The sequence below is a fragment of the Buceros rhinoceros genome, unplaced genomic scaffold (genome assembly GCF_000710305.1).
Source record: "Buceros rhinoceros silvestris isolate BGI_N320 unplaced genomic scaffold, ASM71030v1 scaffold17939, whole genome shotgun sequence".
NCBI lineage: Eukaryota > Metazoa > Chordata > Aves > Bucerotiformes > Bucerotidae > Buceros > Buceros rhinoceros.
In genome coordinates this window covers 68,400-82,922 of record NW_010430141.1, presented here as the reverse complement: position 1 = coordinate 82,922, position 14,523 = coordinate 68,400, and the positions used below count along the sequence as shown (strand labels likewise).

Sequence of the window (14,523 nt, the reverse complement as noted above, 5' to 3'; positions counted from 1 at the left end):
TGTAGGGATGTGGTGACTGTTTTTACACCTTGTTACAGGTTTCTGAAAGCAGGTGATGCTGTCTACATACAGTGCAGGGGATGGACTCCATTCTTTACATAGTTATGCCCTTGGATTGTGTTAGACGGCTGTGCCTCACTCTAGAAAACTTCTCAGCATGCTTTCAATGGTGGTGATGCTACCCTGTAAATGGTGCACTCCTGATTATGCTTCTGGTTAAACACGGTCAGCAGTGCTTCTCGTGGGCTGGTATTTAACATCTATAGCTACCAACTGTCAGTTTTTCTAATATGCTACCAAGAGTGCTTACATTTTATTTTTCCTCTTCAAGATGGAAATGAATGAAACAGGCTGAAAAATCAAACAGTAACGAATTTTGAATGTCTAATTTTGAGTGTCTAATTTTATAGTATGCCCAGGGCTATTTTTGCTTTAGCAACTGCAAGAAGAAATGAGCATTGGTAGTTGAAGGGTCCATTTGTGAGCTATCAGTTTTTACAGGGAGTATTAAATATAAGTTTAATGGCAGCACTTGGAAATCTGAGATATGTTGCAGTACAGTACAATCCTGTTGATTGAGCTTTAAATAGTTTAGCGTTAGTACTGGCAGCACAGAGTTTTGCACTAATTTTTAGTGTTTAAAGGCAGGATGAAATACTACATATGTTGCTTATGTTGCTTTGGCTGGATTATTTCCAGTATCTGAACTAGTTTATTGAAGTTAGCTTTGGCATCTCCACAATTCAAGCTCTAGTTCATAGTATATGAGTCAAGGCCTAGGAGAAGCAGAAGGAAAACAACTGAGAAAGTGAGAAAGTCAGCGAGGCTTTCCAATAGTGGCAAGTTGTTGCTGGTATGCTACAAAAACAATGTATTATTATTATTTTAAAGTGAAATTTACTTTGTTGAAGTTGTAGCTGAGAATTACATTGTTAGGTTGGATAAACAGTAACATTTAACGATATTTGAAACTGATTTTTTTCTTCTGGGTTTTCATTTAAAAGTAGCTTCAACCAGTATATGTAATTAGCTATGTATGTAACAATATAAACTTCAGAAGCGATGAGAACTCATCAGAATATGTAGTGTTGTGTAAAACATTAACTGCAGCTCCTTTTTTTAATTTCAGATTGCATTGCCGCTTGTGGGAGACATGGGTGCTATACTGAAGGTAAATGTTTGCAGAGGTTAAATGTATTTATTTGCTAGAAGCATGCTTTTTAAACCAAAATATGCACTTGAAAGTTTCCATAGGTTCAATTCTGACCTGCTTGGCTAGCCTAAAATGATTTTGATATTTTTGCTAGTTTTTGTTTTGTTTTTAAAAAATACTCAAGAAATGTATGATGTAGGAAATTTGCAAAATAGCATTTAAACGCTATGTGAGGTGGTAGCCAGCAAGTGCCTGTTCAGCACACCCAGTCCACCATATGAACTGCTACAACTATACTCCATTCTCCACTTACTTTAAGCAATAACATTGGTAATACACTGAATGGGGAAAATAGTCTAGAATTTCTAAGGTATTATATGGAAAAATAGTAATATTTGAAATTATCTGTCATATTTCGGAATGAAAAGTGTGCTTGGGAGCATTTCGATATGAAAAGCACATATCATTTCTGAAGAGAGAGATTATCCTATTCTACTGTCCTTTATTAACACACATACTTAGGGTTTATTGACTTTCTCATTCCCAAATTTGATTTCTTTTAGGTCTATATTTGGGGTTTTCCTTCATTCTTTCTGTACATGCTCTTGTACCTCTTTGTCATTCTCTCTCTTACTGATTCTTTATACTTCATTCTTCATCTCTCTGTGTTTTGTGGCTAGTAGTTCTATAAGATTGTAATTTAGCTGGAAAATGCTTCTCTCAACAAAGCAGGAATCATTTACTTTGAGATAACTATTGATTTGAAGCTGGCAAGAGTAGCAAGTAGCCTTCATGTCTACCTGATCCTTGAAAGGAAGATGGTTTGCTCAAATCTTAATGCAGGTGTGTCTGGACTATCCAAAATGAAAGTATTTATGAGTCCTCTCAAAATGAAACTAAAAATTTGTAGCGTGGTTTCAGTGGAGTGTGTGAGAGATGGGGAGGGAAACAAAGGAGCAAGTATATTGTGTGGAAGAGAGAAAGGACTGAAGAGAAGGCTTTGTGGTAAAACGAAGGGATGGTCACAAAGGCCGGAAAGAAGTGGTCTGCATAGATCAGACCTACTGTCTATGTCACAAAAATGACTGTCACTTTGCTTTCTGTCTGTTCCTCAGGGTGATCCTGGCATAAGAGGTCCTCCAGGCATCCCTGGTAGAGAAGGGCCAAAGGTAAGTTTTAGAGAGTACTTTACATTGCTTTCTTGTTTGTTAAAAGGCCAGACTATTACTTTTGACAATCTTGCCTTTTTTGTCTGATCCCTATCCCTGTAACATCTGAGCAGCCTAAAGGTTCAAATTATTTTTACTGTTTCATCTTCTGCGTCAGTTAGTTTACCTTTCCTCTCAGGAAAGTGGTCAAAATAGCCCAAGCTGAATCCCAAGCCAGGATAGTGTCTTGTGTCCATTAAAGCTAGCTCAGATTTGACTGTCCTGTAGTGCATTGCCATGTACAGGCTTATTTTAGGTGAATCAGTCATGCAAGAATCCTGCAGTGAAGAAGGAAACTTCCAGTATCTCCCTCAAGTGTGCAACAGCTGGACCACCCTGTGCCTTCACACCCTGTTCCCATGGGAGTAATGCAGCCATTTCACTGACGTCAATCGAAATTCTGCTTCACTCTAATCAGATCAAATGCCACATGGTTCAGCATATGTCTATAGTCCATGAAATTGTACTTTTTCCATTTCAGCAAGAATTTAAGCTCTTTGGTATTAGTAAGATGTCTCAATCGAGCCTTTTGGCTAGTTTGCCTACTAGGTCAAAACCACTCATTTCCTTTCACCGCAGTGGGAGGCGTATTTTAAAGCTTTCAGGTAGTATTAAGCCCTTTTTTCTGCTTTTGGCACTATTGTTGTGAGGACTTCATACTAACATATATTAAATGTGGGTCATAAAATGCCCTCCAGAGCATGAAATTCATTGTTCTCTAATAGAAAGTATTTGAATGTTATGTTTTCACAGGGAAGCAAAGGTGAACGTGGATTTCCTGGACTTGCTGGAGAGAAGGGTGATGAGGTAAAATTACTTCATTTCTATGGCGGTTGCATTCTTGTCTAAACCTGAATGCAAATCTGTACTGAGACTGAAATCACAGAATGTTATTCTGTGCTTTAGAACTGCTGAGATAGTAATGTATAGTCATAAATAGCACACAGTTCCAAATTTTCAAGAAGATTAAATGCTATTATTAAATTAAATAACTTCTTTTTAATTTTTGTCTCAGAACTTTTGCTCATCTGTATATTTTAAAGCCTCACATACATTTAAATGCTAATTTTTAAGAGTATGGGATAGAGCAATAAATAGGCAAATGCCAAACATTTTCAAAAAATACTTCATGTTCTAGAACATACTTGCTTTCATTGTGTTAGCTCCTCTTTAGAATTCACTTTTAAAAACATTCCATTAGGCAAACACTCTGATAGGAATGGTCAGAGCAGATTCTGCTATTAAGTGGAAACTGGGAAATGTTTGAAGAGACTGAATTTAAAACATTTAGAGTATTTTGTTATTTTTATGTCATTATGGAGAAGGGAAAAAAAGCCACGTGACTTGTGGTGCTAAATCCAAAATAGCTGCTATAGCTTTCATTTTAAATTTAAATTCTTGCAGTTAGCAGTTCAAGACCAATCTCTGTCCAAAGGGGGAAAAAAAAAAAAAACCAAAGCAGAAATATTAAGCCAATTAATGTGAGTGAGAAATTAATTTCCTAGTGATCTTAGCCAGCTGAAGGAGTTAAAATAAGTAGTCTGTTGTGAAATATTTGGTGAACGCTTTGAAATTCAAATAAACTGGCCCTGTTAGATCCCCACCACTCAGTTGTAATTTGGGAGTGCTGGCTACAAGAGAAAGTACCTGGAAAACATGAAAGGAATTTAGAGCTTACTTACTGAGGGTTTGTAATGCTTTATGAGCGTTTTAGATTTCTTTGATCTAAGGCCATAATATAGTAAGAATTTTGAAAGAGTTGTAGAATGAGAATAAATAAATAAAATCTATGTTCATCAGGATCCTTGGCTTCCAAAAATAAACAGTTATACAAGCAAAAAAAAAAAAAAAAGGCAGCAGAAGCATTGGATACGTATTCCTGCTACTGCTGTGCCCCAGAATTTAGCAGGATGTCAGACTAAAGGATCATGCTTATTTTTCTTCTTGTTTTTACCCATCCTGTAGAGCTCATTATGTCTTTGCTTCTTAAAAGCAAGTGCTTCCTGAGGTTGGATTTAGAACATATACTTTATGGGGCAGCCATAAACAAAGCCCAAACAGAATCATACTTAATAAATGGGAAAGTAACACACCCTTTGTGTGCTTCTACAATGCAACTCTAACAGACTGAGGCATTAGCACAATAATTTCAACAATTCAGGTGATACTTACCTGCTGAGACTCAAGTGAGATACTAGGTATAATTAAGATGGTAGTAAGGGAAAGGCAAGATTATGGCAGTTAAGTTTTTTTAAAGGACTCCAAAGTAAATTCATTCTAGATATTTTTTATTGTTTCAGTAGGGTGCTGTGCTGTCTTATTGAGGTAGCTATTCCAGCACTTCTTCACTGTTTGGTGGCTGGATAGCTGCCTTAGCTCTGATACTTTCAGCATTTAGCAGCAGCTTTCCATTACGACATTATGAGGGTGCAAGTGAATTTATTTTAGGAAACACATATGGAATAGTTTACAAAGTTTAAAAGTAACTTTTTTTACAAAATTTAAATGAATGGATTTATTTTCATTTTTATGTTTTGGATAGCATGGGAATGGGAAGAAAGATTGAGAAGCCCACCTGAAGCTCTTTGAAATGCGCTCATTAACTTCCACATGGTTTCGAATAACCATTTAATCTTTGTTGAAGCTTTGTTCTCTTCCTTTTTTTTAAACATTCCTGTTTTTATTGGGGGGGGGGGGGGGAAGAGGGATTTTCTAACATAAAAATTACAGAAAATGTTCCTTTGCCTTCATATTAATTTTCCAGGTGACTGTGCCATCAGAGTGAAGTCATTCAGAATGAGCAGAGAACACATTAGCAATTGGATTGCAGATCCATTGTAGAGGTGCATCAATGCCCTCTGTATGTAGGAGCGAGAAAAGGGAAATCAGTATCTCTCTTCATCTCCACATCTTTCCTTATTTATTTGTAACTGAAGTTTTCCCTCAGTCTGTCCCTCAAAGCCCCTATTTCAGGGCTCCTGACCTCTGTGGTTTTCTAGACTACCCCCTTAGCCATGCCTTCTTAAACACTGACACATAACACAGGACATAGGCTAACAGTGTGGAAGGCTGAAGGGCAAGTGGTGTTTATCAGTCAAGCAGGAAGTTGCCTCAAACCTTTTTCAGTAACAAACTCTTCCCTGCATGGTGGGGGCTTTTTCGTTTGTAAAAATAATGCCAACGTTTTAGATGAAAACGTGCTTTAATATAGTTATATCACTGCTGGACATGCTGACTGTAAGGAGTTTTGGAAGTGTGAGTGGGAGAAGAAATAGACATATGATCTTCTAATTTCCAGGGCCTTCAAGGTGCTCCTGGACTGCCAGGCATACCAGGACCCAGTGGACCATCTGTAAGTGTGTGGTATCACCTGTGATCTAATCTCTCTCTGCAGAGGTTGCTATAAATATCTAGTAAAACTTCATATGCTTAGTTCCTTGTCCCATACAGGCTCTAATAAAATAAGCTATGTTGTGAGTTGATGTTACTGAAAACACTGTCATTGTCTGGCTCAAAGTTTATGTAACTTAAATGGGTTGGGAGTTTTGGCATTACTAGAGACTCGGTGAGGTTACATGACTTATGATGTGCAAAGTTGCAATTAATTATGTATTTGTAGTCAAGCTACAGTAATAATGTTTGTAATAAAAATCTAAAAATAGTTCCAGCTAGGCATTTTGAAAACATTTAATGCTGAAACCAAGTAACCACTTGGTTTCACAATAAAAAAAAGTATGAGAATAGCTGGCAGTATTTAAAGTCCCTGAAAAATATCATTTAAAATGTTGGTATTTCTGGGAAAATTCCTGTTGGACTTTTTTTTTTAATTTTGTTTTCTAAATACTGGATAGGGTCACATTAATTAGTATCATCATTATTCATTCCTGGGTTGCTGACAATACTAATGCTTCCCTTCTTTCAAAATTTGTAACACATTTAGGAATTTAAATGACAAATATGTAAATTGACATTTTAGCAGTAAAGCATCATCCTTAGTACGATTCTTAGTAGTTAAGGTCAGTGCATTTAGTCTGCCAAGGTGAAAATGCAACCACAAACACAAGTTTTACCCTTCAAAGGGCTTTTCAGAAGATCATAGCTGTTGTATCAAACAGAGGAGAAGTATTATAAACCTGGAGGAGAAGCATGATTTGGTTTATATGACCTTCAAAAAGTACAAGTTTTTTAAAAAACTAAGCTGCAATTAAACAATACTGTGTTTCATTTTTTAACTAATTATAAACCAATACTGTGTTGTGCAGGGAGTCACGGGAAGACCTGGACATCCTGGTCCCGCAGGGTCAAAAGGCGAAAAGGTATTCCTTCTTTTCAGTCTTGGTAAACATCTCTGAAGGTTTTGTAATCCCATTATGCTCCTATGTTTTGTGTTTTTTCAACACAGAGTGCAAACGAGAACTTGATATACATTTTCAAAGGAATTTTTATCTGTGTCTTCATGCAAGTACCATACCATACATATGGGCTTATTTTTTGAAGTATAGTCCTTGTGGTGTATGTAAGTTGCAGAGAATGTTCTCTGAGTATGACATATTACATAAAAGCTTGGAAAGTGAAAATACGTTTGTGAAATACTATATTACTACTTACTACTTGCTCTGCTTCTCATTCTTTTTAGTCAAAAGAAATTGCATCCTTTAAAAGTGCTTCATGAGTACTAGAAAGTTATTGAGTATAAGTTGCTCTGCAAAAATATATAAGCTTCCTTCATGCTTAATTTACACTGTTATAGCACAGCTTTTTATCAGCATTTTATGTGCTCTTTTATCAGGCACTCTATATTATCCATTATAACTAACAGGTCAAATTCATTTCCTGGGCACCTTAGATCAGTAAAATATAGCAGACGCAAACTTAGTTTGCTGCAAAATGCAATTTTTTTCAGCTTTAGCCTGGAGTTTTCCAGGCATAGCACTGCCACATTCCCTGTATATGGTTCTACCGATACTCTACATAACCTTGGCTCTGATACGAGCAAGAATGGAAACTGTTTTGTAAATTATGTCAATATAAAAATTGGTTGAGGTCTGTCTCCTTGCAGACCATAATAGCAAAAGTTTACCTCACTTACTTCCTTTCAATGTAACTGAATGCAAAACACAAGTCTTAGTAAGTTCTGCATTTACAATTCACACACAAGTGGGAATAAGCCAACTCTCTATATCTAGCATCTCTTCAATCAAAAAGAGCGAAAGTCAGATGGCTGATGAGTGATAAGTAAACTGAAATACAGCTAAAGTCATTTCCTTCTCCTTCCTTCATCTGGGGAACGTTTGAGAAAAGATGATATGATATGCTTTCTGAAGTATAGTAATTTTATTCCCCGTGAAGTACTCCAGGCAACTCTTTGGAGGCTGACAGTTTCTATGAATTAGCAGGACCATTTGGAAATTATCCTAGTATAAACTTTTAATTACAATTATATTTTTCTGGTGAGTTAATAATTGCTATTGAACACTTAGCTTGATTTTTGCCATCTTAATAATTTTAAATGCTCAGCCTAAGAGTCTCGCTGACAATAAGATCCAACAGTCAGTGAAAAATTCTGACAGACTTGCTCCAAATCGTACAGTGTTTTTAACTGAACCGTAGTGATGAGATTTTGAAATTATCTTCTTTGAGAAATTTGATGTTGAAACCTTTGTATTTCTATACTGTGCAGAGATTCGGGGGGGGGCAAAACCTCAGGAGCTTTATTTTTATTAATACAAGCAATTCAAGGCACATTGGCAGAACAGACTACAGGTACAAGTAATCACAGATCATTATTTTACAAGAGAAACCAAGAAGTTATTCACTGTGTCTCTTAATTAAGAAGATCTTTATTTTTATTCATTGTGTTTCTAAATAAGCTGAACTTCTGAAACTGCAGCTTTTCTTTATTTATCTGTGAATGATCAGCTGAGGGTTGGCTTTTGCAAAACAATATACAACACGTAAAATGAATGTTTACTTTCATCTGCCAGTTGCTTAGAAGTTAATATTAACAATTTATTTGTTTATTTCCTTTCCCTCCCGGCACATATGAAGGGTTTCACAACCCAGGTTACTACGATTATTTTGCCGCAAGGAAGTTACTACACATAAAGCATCAAGTAAATAGCAAAATAAAAAAAAAAAAAATCCCTAGTATAAAGGGATGATTAGTAACACGCCTAAAGCTTAAGCAGAAGCTGAGCAGGAGGATTTATTCATGATATTATCTGCTCATATTGACTGTATCTCATAGTCTCATTCTGGTTATCATAGCTTGGGTATGGAATAGATCTGAACCTCAGTTACAGTAAGTAAATTATATTAATCTCTTGCTCTACTAGGGTAGTGAAGGTTCTCCTGGGAAACCTGGACCACCTGGGCCTCCGGTGAGACATTTTGGTTTATGTTTAGTGTTATATTAGTAACAATATACCTGTTCGTAAAATGTAATGTAATATAAAGAATCAACTGTCAATCCAATACATACTAATAGTGCAGGAAGACAACAACGTCATTTTGCAAAAGGTTTCTGTATTCCTTTTTTTTTCTTGTGGTTCTTTACTGAGTACGTTCAGGTCACTAAAGCCATCCTAGAAACTTTGTCAAATGAATTAACCTTGTTGTCCAATGTTATTAGAGTAAATTAGGGCGCTTAGGTACCTGAGATCAGGGAACCCAGGGAAAGTCCATGAAACTCACTGGACTCCAAATTAACTGGAATAGTACTTAACACAAAATTAATTCTGGAAAATTATAATAATAATAAATATCAAAATGTAATGTACACTGAGATTTACAGATTTCTGGTTTCATAATTAAAAATAAGTCCTGAGCTGCATTGATATGTATTCTATGTTCTTACTGAAATGTCTGGAATCTTTCAAAAGTTGAATGAGATAAAAAATTATACCACAGCTTTGATGAACTCTGGCGCTTGAACAGGGCAAGACTTCTGCCTTTATAATTCATAGTTGTGACGCTTACTTGATTTTTATGTTTCAAAGGGTGTGCCTCACAATGAGAGAAATGGAATGAGCAGTTTGTATAAACTCCAGGTATTTTGTCTTTAATGTTAATTTTTTTTTTTCCGATCAACGTGGAATTTTTGCCCAGCTCAACTTCTAATCTTGCTGTTACAGGGAGGTGTGAGTGTCGCTAGTTATCCGGGTCCACCAGGACCTCCGGTAAGTATTACAGAAACTTAATTTTACTAGTTAACTAACATAGTAACGGAGGGGTTGGGCAGGTACATGCATATTTGGTAAATGGCATGGAATTTTACTTTATATGGGAAAGAAAAAATAAGGGTGTGATTGGTATGTAGTAAATGATAAAGTATGTGATTTTATGTGTTTATCAAGCATTTTATCTGGTTTTGGAGAGCAGTTTCTTTCCATTTAAGTATTTCACCCTCACAAGTAAAGACTACATGATTTGGTCTTGGACTCTTTTGTGAAAGTATTCTAATATCTTAAAATGTATAATATAGTATTTATAGTTAGTGATGGCATAGTTTTGTAATGTATTAAATTTTGTGCTGGAAATGAGAAGCTTATGAATTCTGATCTCAGTTCTGTCCATGATTCACTGGATGTAGCTACAGTGCAGAAGAATGTGTAAAACCAAGCATTATATTGTGGCAGTAACAGAGGGCCAGTGCCTTCCACGCTGCAGCGTGCAGATGAACCACCTTGAAGCTGGACACTGTTGCTTTGGTTCTGTGGAGTCAAAGATGCTGTGCACTCTTTAGGTCCTCCTTCTTGTTAGCTTCATAGGCAAGTTCTACTGCTTTAAGATGAATGGCATTTTGGTAACCACCTGAAAATGTTGCAGCCATTGGTGAGGACTTTGTCCTTACATTATGTGCTGTTTGTAGTCACGGGTTGGCACCAGACCACAGAGCTGTCTTTTTCTGTACTCTGGAACAGCAAAACAAAACCCAACTATTAAGATTTTATACTAAATTAATCAGCTGACAGGACTGGATGTGATACTGATTCTAAGCGCACTGCATTAGGAAAGTATACTCATAATGCACTCATAAACAAAAATACCATCTTTTTGTGTAACTCTGTTCTTTTTTAAAAGTGTTTCCACTTCCTTTCTTTGCAGGGTCCAAAAGGAGATCCTGGCACAGCGGTATGTATGTCTTTTTTGGGCATGATATAGAATTCCCCTAGTTCAAAAAGTGCTCCTAGTCACTAGGGTGGAAGAGTCACATAACATTCCTTAGCACGGAGCTTACCTCCAGCAGAATCAGCACATCTCTTTAATTGCCAGACTTGCAAATTTTGCTATTTCTGGTAAATAGTTCTAAGTGATAATATAATGAATGACTGAATATAGTATTAACTACTTGTGGAGTCTTCTCTGCTGAGCTGTCCCTGGATATATCTAAGAATAGAGAATGTAAAGTAGAGGTAGAAAATACCTTAAGAGCTATTGGATTGTTCTCAACATTACATTTGAAAGCGATAAGGGAGAAAGGACAGTGTGCTACATTATGCTAAGTAGTAACAGCTAGAAGTTGATCTTAGCTCCAGAAACGGTGTAATGGTTAGTGTGATCTCATTGCCTCTGGTGAAGCAAGGTGGAGATGATCATAGGAGCCACTATACCTTTCAACTATGCGGTTTGACATTCAAAATCGCACCTATTTAACTTTTTGATGTATTTTTTCCTTTAAGCATCTTAAATAGTCTACTGTTTCTTGCTGTTCAACATTTCTCATATAGAGTACAGAATCCCTAATCCTTTTTATTTAAAAAAAAAAAAAAATATCAGGGAGACCCGGGACCTATGGGATTACCAGGACTGGAAGGACTCCCAGGGGAAAAGGTAGGATTCTTAAAAAGAAGTCTGGCTTCTTAGTGGCAGCTATATGCAGCCAACTGTTTTCTGAAACCTTGTTTGATTTGTGTGTGTGTGTGTAAGTTGATGTTTCTGTGTGAAAAATATTTTAATTTTTTTTTTCTTTTTTCCTTTATTATGGATCTAAGTCATATATTCACCCAACATAAAATTTCATTTTCTGCAAATGGAAAATTGTGTATAGGAGGTCTGGTAATATTTTGTTTTCCATCCACTTGCTTTGGGTTGTAGTCCTCTCAAGAGAGATGAATTTGTGCCCGTAAGTCATCAGCTGCAGCGCAAAAGCCATTGTCTTAGCTTAAAGTAGAGATGAAGGCGGCTGTATGCTACAAGGAGAAACGCTGCTCTGAAAGGACCATGGTACAAGAAAATCAAGGATGCTGACTTGTAGCAATTGAATGACTGGGTAACAAGAAGGCAAAAACTTCTTTGAAAGATACATTTTAAATATGGGGATGTTGATATGATAGTGAATTACCCTGTGCAAATTTTGGTTATTGTCATGACCAGAAATGATAATTATTTGGAAAACTACAGATAAGTCCCTTTCAAGGAAGGCACCAAGCAGAGTAAAAGGGATATCATAGAAATTATGACATTCTATCTGAAATAAAGGATTTAAGTTATTCGCTCAAGTCTGTGAAATGAGTCAGCGGCAGAGCTAAATATTAGCATTTAGCAGAGCCTGGCTCTTGTCCTCATTTTCAGTTCACTGAATAATCCTTCCTCAGGTTTCAATGGGAATCCACAAACGAACTTCTGTTTTGAGTGTTCCCATTTAAGTATAGCTTTATCTTTTCTTCAGGGTGACCGTGGACCAGCTGGCACACCAGGAGTAGCAGGAACACCCGTACGTATAGTCACTAAAGAAAATTCAGTTTGTTAGAAGCTCATAAAACAGGTCCAGCAAGGTGCTGAGCTATAATCTCGATCACTGTTCATGGAATGCCAGCACATGGCTAATGCTTTATAGGCAGGTATGAAAATTATGTGTTTTTCCTAAAGAGATTAGAGTTTTAGTACCACTAAGGGTTTATATTATTGTTATTAAAATTATAGAAGGGAATGGTGTGAATACATAAATATAAAGCTCGAATTTGAAGCAGCATATCCTTTGTTAAGAAAACATATGAGATTCTTAATATAGATAAAGAAATTTTCTGTGTTCCTAGGCACGCACAAATTTCTGAGCATATTTCTATCACAAAGAAAAACCGTAAACATGAGTTATTGCAATCCACGAGGGTCTGCATATCAAGTCAATCAAACATTTGCTTTTGGGGAAAGGCTTTGTCAGCCACTTACATGTGGTATTCAGAGAAGTTTCTGAAAGTCATCCAGAAGCTTTGTTGTAGGTGAAAGTAAATGTAACTAATAATAAATTGAAATTATAATTATTCGTTTGTGTTCCTAGAGGAAATGAAGACAACTTTTCTTTAGATTACATTCACAGTTTAATAAAAAGGTTTATCCATATTTCAGGAGGCAATATGGAGCTATTTATATGCAAATACATTTATTATTAAGTTTGGGCAGCTACCAATCCATTCAAGAGCTGTTTTTAAATTATAAATATGTGTTTCATGAAATAGAGGGGTTTGTGTCTATGCACTCCCATTTCTATTAGCCACTGATATAGTCTATTTACTGTGAGTTCCAAGAGAGATCAGCTTAAATACGTTAATTTAGTTAAGCTCTTCTAAAACAGAATAAAATTGCACATTTAAGGGGAAAATAGAAATATTTCTCTGAGTTTTATTGCCTGTGTAAAAGTTTAAAAGTTTGTTGCTCTGTAATATATTTTACACTGTGAATCAATAATGCAGCAGCCAGTAAGAATGATGACAATTGTTCATTCCCTGTGTATTTCCCACCGGATATGTTTCAAGTCTAATTCTGGTTGCTCTCTCTTCTACCTAGATATTAAATATTTAATGAGATCCTGTCATCCCTGATGGAGTTGCATTCTGTTGATTGCATCTAATTCTAATAAAATCCACTAAAATAAATTATTGGCTTTAACATTTGACGCTAGGCAGTTTTAATTAGCAGATTAATAGAGGTATGAGAGACAATGGTATTTTAGTAGTCTAGAAAAGAGGTTTTTTACTATATCCACATCTTAATGGAAGAGAATTCGTCCTTCTTGCCTGGCATTATTCCCTAGTTTGAATAGTGGACCCTTCTTCCCATTTGGAAATATAAACTTCTCATTTTAGCTTTGGCTTTTTGCTAATCAGGATAATCAGGGAACCTTGGACTGAGATTCTCCAAGAATTACCTCCATGCAGCATGACTCCTCAGTCTTGTTGTTCCTGAAGTTGTCACTGACGTTGATGTGTTAGATCCCTCACTTGTACAAATCAGATGAGGATTTGGTCTAAAGATATTTTGGGAGATATAGATTCAGGGACATAGACTCCTGTTTGGGGCTGAACCAGATAGGTTGTTAAATGCAAGGCATTGTTCTGAAAAATAAAGATGTTTAAAATCACCATCTAAATGATAAGATGAGGAAAGATTGTGAATTCTGGCAAGCTGAACATAAACCAACAATAAAAGTGGCCAAAAAAGAGCACAAAGAAAATTTGCAGAAGTTGTTAAGTAATAGACTCACTTTGAAAAAAGTGAGTCTAGGAAGTACCTGAAGGAAAAAAAAAAATAGATTTCACATATATAGTGATAAATGTTGATCTAACTGTGACTTCTCAAGAAGAAAATAATGAAGTTTTAAAAGAAAAGTTTGTGAAAATATTATCTCAATATTCAGAAAGGGTAAAGAAGACCAAGTGGTTGAGTTACGTTGTACACAAGAGCCAGATTAAGATGGCACGAATGTTTTAAAAAATCTGGTAAAATGTTTTTTTCCTCTCTTAAAGCATGTGTGAACAGTAACATGAATGTTTCACTCAAATAGATGTCCTTTCTTATTTTTGATCTAACAGGAATTATGGTTTTCTTCCTAGTAATTTGAATTTGTAATGTTCTCTTTTTGCAGGGAAAGCCAGGATCTCCTGGGTCCCCGGGGGTGCCAGGGGAACCCGTACGTACAGATTTGAGTTCTGGACTCTCTACACAAATATTTCAAACACCAAACACAAGATTTTACATGCAGGTTTATATGTGTATTATCTTCTTTCTTAGGGTGAAAGAGGACCTATAGGAGATATAGGCTTCCCGGGGCCAGAAGGGCCACAAGGCAAACCAGTAAGCAGTTTCACGCTCTGTGTGTGTGTACTTATATGTGTGTGTGTATATATATGGGGGGGGGGGGGGGTTTAAAAAAGGATGGGGTTT

General features: G+C 36.2%; 1 protein-coding gene across 1 annotated transcript in view; it reads left to right on the top strand.

Annotated features, from left to right (window-relative positions):
* Positions 1-14,523, top strand: part of LOC104499426 (collagen alpha-1(XIX) chain-like) — a 47,738-nt gene that overhangs the window by 16,720 nt on the left and 16,495 nt on the right. Inside the window, exons 14-23 of the mRNA XM_010142931.1 lie at positions 1,130-1,171; positions 2,269-2,322; positions 3,115-3,168; positions 6,624-6,677; positions 8,697-8,741; positions 9,495-9,539; positions 10,468-10,494; positions 12,032-12,076; positions 14,225-14,269; positions 14,371-14,433. Coding sequence (XP_010141233.1) covers positions 1,130-1,171; positions 2,269-2,322; positions 3,115-3,168; positions 6,624-6,677; positions 8,697-8,741; positions 9,495-9,539; positions 10,468-10,494; positions 12,032-12,076; positions 14,225-14,269; positions 14,371-14,433 — 474 coding nt within the window. The remainder of the gene's footprint in view (positions 1-1,129; positions 1,172-2,268; positions 2,323-3,114; positions 3,169-6,623; positions 6,678-8,696; positions 8,742-9,494; positions 9,540-10,467; positions 10,495-12,031; positions 12,077-14,224; positions 14,270-14,370; positions 14,434-14,523) is intronic.